Source organism: Rhagoletis zephyria, unplaced genomic scaffold (assembly GCF_001687245.7).
Source record: "Rhagoletis zephyria isolate East Lansing unplaced genomic scaffold, Rhagoletis_zephyria_1.1 Rzeph_scaffold_02780, whole genome shotgun sequence".
Classification (NCBI taxonomy): Eukaryota; Metazoa; Arthropoda; class Insecta; order Diptera; family Tephritidae; genus Rhagoletis; species Rhagoletis zephyria.
In genome coordinates, this window is record NW_016159864.1 from 64,002 (window position 1) to 70,555 (window position 6,554).

The following is a 6,554-nucleotide window of genomic DNA, read 5'->3' on the forward strand; positions in this document are numbered from 1 at the left end:
TCGCGAATAATAAGGTAGGAAATCAGTAACCTACCTTTTAACTAGGAAGTCTACACAAGTTTTTTTTAGAGTGTAGGGAGAGTTAGTATGGACCATCCTGAGCTCAGAAAGTATCTTTTTTGATTTTTTTCCATAATAAAAAAAATTTCCAATATATTAAATTTCAATATTTCCAGACAATGATAGCGACCCCCAAAACATTATTTTAAAATTTTGAGCTTTGCGGGAATGTTTCTATTTCATACGTATAAAGAAATTATGTGGTGTCCTATACAAAAATTTATATGTTGATAGTTTAAGGACCACCCGAACTCATTTTACTTTTTAAAAATCGCGCAGAGCTATTTAGCCTACACTTCATTCAACTATGGCATTCGCAGGACCTCCAGATCGGTAACTAAATATCCTTCAAAACTCGTCAATTAATTTTTGAATTTTAAATTATGAGNACCGGTAACTAAATATCCTTCAAAACTCGTCAATTAATTTTTGAATTTTAAATTATGAGCTCATAACATTCACTCTAGTATCGATTAACGCTTCGTTCGCCAAAATAAAAAAAATATATAAAAGATGCCAGTAAATAAATAACACATCAAAACTGTTTAAAAAAGGAGTATTTCGTGTATATTATTTAATATATCTCTGCTTGTATTAGATCGCAAATACTAAAACTGTACACCTACTATGTTTTACACTTTCACACAAAAGAGCACGTAAGTAGTTATGTCGTACTGCTTAATCGCTAGTCGATATCGACTCAATATGCTTATAAACAATGAGAATATAATAAAACGATTTCTTTTTTAAATAACAAAACAAAACAATAAAAATTAAATACTTAACAAATTGAGTGCATAAAACTTATGAAAATTAAAACCTCTTTCCGATGCGCGATCGCCTTCAGTTACATTTATAGAAATGGTCATTTGGTGCTTAATGCTAATATATTCGAGTGTAAATTGNCTAAAACCTCTTTCCGATGCACCGCGCGGTTGCCAGCGAATTTAGCTGCGCTTCAGTTACATTCATAGAAATGGTCATTTGGTGCTTAATGCTAATATATTCGAGTGTAAATTGTAAATGTTGCTAGCAACTTACGTCGTACGCCCGTGCTGTGGTTGTATGCCATTCGCAAATTATATGCCAGTACGCGCGCTTGCGTTTTTATGCTGCGCGCTTAGCTGCCGCTCGACATTTACGCACCTAAGCGTTGCCATTGCTGCCAATGATAATGATGTGTTGCTGTTGCTGCTGCCATTGGTAGTGCAGTGCTTGCTGTTGTTGTTGCCACAAGTGCTGATATTGCAGCTGCTGCTGCTGCTGGTAGTTGTTGCTGTTGCCGCTACCGCTGCTGTATCCGTTAAATTGCGCATTTCATATGCAACCGCCCAACGCCGTGGCTGCAGCAGCAGCCGTTGTTGTTGCTACCGCTAGCGGTGTAGTTGTAGTTGCCGCGCCCGCTGCTGTTGCTGCTCCGCCACTCAGCACATGTGTATGCGGCGCTGTGCCCGCTGTTGTAACCGCAGCGGCAAGCATATGTTGTGGCGCGGCGGCAGTTAACATTTGCGGCGCTGCTGCATAGTGGAATTGTTGTTGTTGCGCTGCGGCGGCTGCTGCTGCTGCGTACTTCATCAAATGTTGCTGCACTGCTGCGGCGCTTTGCTGCTGGTGATGCGTCGGGTAAATGTACTGCGCTGCTGTGGCGGCGGCTATAGGCGCCGGCTGTGGTGGTTGTTGTTGTTGCAGTTGTTGGTGTTGCTGTTGCTGCGCTGCTGTCAAAATTGGAATGCAATTCGAATTGTAGTCGCTGCTGAGCAACAAAGTAGGTGTACCCGGTGTCAATTCGTAGGCGCCACTGCCAGCCGCGGTGTTGGCGTATGCCGTGAGCTGCGATGGCGCCGCCTTTAGGTAACCACCAGCAGTGCAGGCAGTTGGTGGTGGTGGCGCTGGCACGGTGGCAATCGCTGTGGGTATGGTAACGGTGGAGGTGGTCGGCAGCGTCGATGTGGCTGAGGTGAGCGCTACGGGCGGCGAGGTGGCGATCGAGCAGGACGAAGATGAGGATGCAGAGGAGGGCGAGTAGGGCGAATGGCAGGTGAAGTGGGGCAGATGAAAGGCGGCTGGCTGCTGTTGTTGGTGATGGTAGATGGCGTGTGTGGCATGCTTCGCGGTGTTGCTGCTGCCGTTGCTAGGGCTGTAGTGAGCGGAAATGTAATTGTTGTTGTGATGATAGTTGTATTGTGATTGTTGTTGATGTAGCTGGTGGTGCTGCTGTTGTGGTTCGATTATTATCAAATTGTTATTGTAGTTGGTGGCAATGCCGGGCGTTGTTGCTGCGGCGGTGGCGGCGGCTGCTGCTGCAGCTGCTACCGACTTGGCATGCTGTTGGTATTGTTCATGTGCTTGCTTTTGTTGCTGCTGATGTTGTTGTTGTTGGGTGATTGTATGCACTTGATTGTTCTGGCTGTTGTTGTAACTGTTGTTGCTGCTGTGATTGCTTGCATTGCTGCAGCTACTACTGCTGCTGCTGCTGCTGCTACTGTTGCTATGTAAATTATTGTTATTGTTGTTGTTGTTGATGTTGCTGCTGCTGCTATTTGTATTGACGTAGGCAGCCATAACATTCGCCGGCGGCAACACAATCGGTATATGATAATATTTACATTGTTTACGTCTGCATTGGCCGTTGGCGTGATCGCGACACACAGCCACACGTTGATCACATACTTCAACCTTGTCATCTGTTGGTGGGGCGGAAGGGTAGCGTGGAAGTGCGTATCGAGAGAAAAGAGAAAAATCCAAAAATTTAATTAGCGATAATTTTAATAACTTTTTTGGTAAACAATTTGTAAATAAATTTTAAAATTACATATATACAACATTTGTTTGCCTGTTTGAGTGAGTGTGTGTGTGCGTGTATGCGTGTGAAAAGAGAGAACAAGACATACATATTTAGTTGGTGAGAGTGAAATACTGGGCTTGCAAGCTGTTTGCAATAGAAATAAGTTTAATAAATCTCATAAATTTGTTGACTTAAAACAATTTTTGTTTTTATTGTTTGCTAACTTACTATATATATTTTAAACAGTAAATATTATATATTCATATTATTTTCGTTAATGTTGCAAAATGAATAATTACAAGGAAAATACCACAGGGTTTCTGTATGTAGTTATAGCCCAATTCCACTAAAAGCTTAATTGCAGTTAAGAGCTCGGGCAAGTTCCAGGAAAATTTAACGTGGGGTGATCGGCCAACAACTACGCAATTCGTTCTGTAATCCCCTTTTTTATAATGAGCATACATAAACTACATTTAAGGCTTGGTGGAAATTAACTATTAAAATAAATAGTAAATCAAAGGATTCATAGCACTGCCTGCCTGTTTTTGAGACATAATGCTGACACTTCTTATATATTAGAGGATTACAGAGCTGTTAGCAGAAAAAAAACAAAAACAGTCCGCCTCACTTGAATATACACATTATTTTTCTCAGGGATCGAGCTTATATCGAAGGCGGAGTGGAAGATGGACCTATCTTGGCAGCTAGTTCGAAAACGCGCTATCTCAGAAGAAAGTCCTATTTCAGAATCCGGTTGAATACCGTCCTATTTCAGAATCTCTTTCTATGCAAATCTTAACACCAATTAAAAACAAGTAAGAGCAGCGCTGTCTTCGGCTATACCGAAGGCTTTATACCTTTCATGAACATCTGAAAATTTTACTTTAACAGATTACTAAATTTGAAAAAAAAGTATATATTCACAGCATACATAGATAGAGGAGATGCACATACAAAAAAACATATCTACACAATCAGAGGTATGGAAGATATACCCTATATTGCACCAATCTAAGTGATTCTCACTGCTGTGTGATCATTATGTAAACTGGTAACACAATTTAAGGAAGCTAAACCCACTACATAAAGGAGATATATCGCAAAAACTGGTATCTGAACGATCCGTGGTATAAGAGATAAAGCTTATACAGCATAGATTTTGACGATTTTCTCAGTAAACTTTGTAGTATTATTTATAAAATAGCTTACGAAATGTATCGGTTTTAGCTGTCCAAATAAAGGAGTTTTACAGTAAACCCCATATCTGAACAATCAGTTGTATGGACGCAATAAATAGGTTATAGTGACCTGATCTTTGTCAATTTTACTGCAAACTCTCTGTTGATAATGAGTGAAAATAGTGCGAAATTTCATGCTTCTAGCAGCATATATGGAGAAGTTACAACTAAAAGAATCTCATATCTGAACAATCAGTTGTATGGTGGCTATAGGTTATAGCGACCCGATCTTCGCCATTTTCACTGGAAGACACTGCAGTCGTTCGGTAGGCGAAAGGACCGGTTAATCTGCAGGTCCTTCGAGTAGACACCGACTTGACATCTGATTTGTTTATTGTTACATTAGATATTTAGTTATAGCTTCACTTTAACCTAAGGTAAAGCAGTAATAATGGCTGTATTCAGATAACAGAATACTATGGATGAAAGCTTTCGAACTAGAAAAAAAAAATGTAACTAGCGACTACTATGATTTCTGTCAAATTAATTTGAATTAAATTTTTTTCATAAATTTAAAACTAATTAAAAAGTTTAGATGTTAGTTTTAAATTTTAGAAAAAAAAATTATAGTTGCCTTCACCACCGGTAATGAAACCGAGTGTTAAAAATTGAACAACTCTGTGGGATTTTTCTCTCTTCTAAATTGATTAATGACCAGGGGTTCGAAGATATCTTATTTTCCTTAACTTCCCTATGCAAATAAATTTTAAATGTTTATGCTGGTTTTCACTGATCATTACTTCGACATGGCTCTGATTTCGCGAGAAGCAACGAATTGTGTTCCATTCCCAGCGCGTTAACTAAAATTTTACTTTCTTAAGCTATATTTATTTTATTACATGTTTTCTATGACGTAAATCATTATAAATTACTTACATAATTATATAAATAAATTTATTATATTTAATAAAAAACTGTTTTATAAAAAATCGTTATATAAACCATAAAACACAGAGGCTTTCGAAAAAGGAATAGGCATATAGATTTTTTCCCCCTGTATGCAAGATTTTTTATTTAATATTTTTTTCCTGCTAATTTTTTATAAAAATATATTTTATAAAATTTTAAAATAAAATTTAAAAACGATATTTAAAAATTGTTAAAAGTTTAGCAACTTTCTAATCAGATTTTCTAAAACGCAGGAAACTTCAATAAATTTATTATAGAAATTTTTACTTTCTAATCAAATTTTCTAGAATCCAGTTTGAGGCCCATTAATTTCTAGTATAGTAAGATGCAAGTTTGAAGCTGCACGATTTTTGTTCTCTTTTTTGTGTACTATGTTCGACAATTTTTTTATATGGACGAAACTGCACAACACCGTCAATAGAAAAAAAAAATGTAAAAAATCAACGGTGAGTCCTAGCTACTTCAAACTTACGATTGTAATGCCAAAATTTAATGGGCTACAAGGCTGCATACCCACAAAAATTCTTAAAAATACGATTAGAAATTATAAAATTTCTTTCATAACTTTTTCTGAGTTTTGCACAAAGTTTAGAAATTTTATTTTAATGTTATTTCTTGTAGTAGATATGACCAATATTTGTATAGAAAAAAAGGCGAAAAAAATTTAAATAAAATATTTTGCCTACATTGTGAAAAATTTTCTGTGACAATACTTTTTTCCGTGGCTGTATACATAGTTTAAGAGAATCGATTCAAACTCGAAAAGCGGGAAAAATTTAAACTCGAAAGTATTTTTCGTAAAAAAAAACTTGACAGTTCAATTAAAGTTTCGAGGTTTTCCAGAATTTCGAGGCTCAGTTATGGGGTTATACTTATTGCACTTTTCACTTGTTTTGGGCTTTTTCTTTTACATAAGTATACATGAAAATGTCTTTAAAAGCAAAACTGCTATTTTAAGAATAATGTAAACAAATAAGCAATACAAATTTAAGCATGAGATCTCTCTCAGAAGGCGGCATGTAGTGTAGTGAGTAAGCTAGGTATACATAGTATGTAGTAAATATGTACAATGAAAAAAAAAAGAATTTAACTAAAAACTAAGTCTAGGCAAAAAAAAAACTTAAATATCACTAGATATTAATGAAAGCAAAAACGAATAAAACTTTTAACTAAAACATACAAAGGCATGCACTTACCTTCAGTTAAATGAACGAATCTACAATTTAACCGACTGCACATAGATCTATTGAAATCTTGGCACACCGGGAGGGTGTCCAGTAACTATTGGATTGTTGTTGTAGTTATTGTTGTTCATTTAGTTATTTATTTTTTCAAATAAATGTTGAAAGAGTGTTGTACGAGTAGTTGTAGTTGTAGTTGTAGTTGTTTTATTGTAATGGCAATGCATATGGCGGATGCGGATGCGGTTCAAATACGTTACGAAACGGTTACGGATTCAATACGGATGCGGGCACAAAAATGTTGTTGAATAATACAATAAATAAATCAAATAGCCAACCAATCAGTCAATCAATTAATCAATGAAATTGACAAGAAATTAA

At 36.7% G+C, this 6,554-nt stretch overlaps 1 protein-coding gene across 1 annotated transcript; it reads right to left on the reverse strand.

Annotated features, from left to right (window-relative positions):
- Positions 1-457: 457 nt before the first annotated feature.
- On the reverse strand, positions 458-6,540 carry LOC108367700 (putative uncharacterized protein DDB_G0282129). The gene is made up of 3 exons (XM_017622389.1): positions 6,189-6,540; positions 974-2,744; positions 458-880 (listed from the first exon to the last, which is right to left on the reverse strand). The coding sequence occupies exons 1-2, from the start codon at positions 6,229-6,231 to the stop codon at positions 1,378-1,380; spliced, it is 1,410 nt and encodes a 469-aa protein (XP_017477878.1). The 5' UTR covers positions 6,232-6,540; the 3' UTR covers positions 458-880; positions 974-1,377.
- Between the last annotated feature and the right edge of the window lie 14 nt (positions 6,541-6,554).

What these genes read in the sequence shown, in the direction of transcription:
- LOC108367700 (XM_017622389.1), bottom strand. Translation starts at nt 6,231, where the DNA reads ATGTGCAGTCGGTTAAATTGTAGATTCGTTCATTTAACTGAAG. An exon ending in ATTCGTTCATTTAACTGAAG is followed by an intron (nt 2,745 to 6,188) that starts GTAAGTGCATGC and finishes CCCCACCAACAG; the next exon opens with ATGACAAGGTTGAAGTATGT.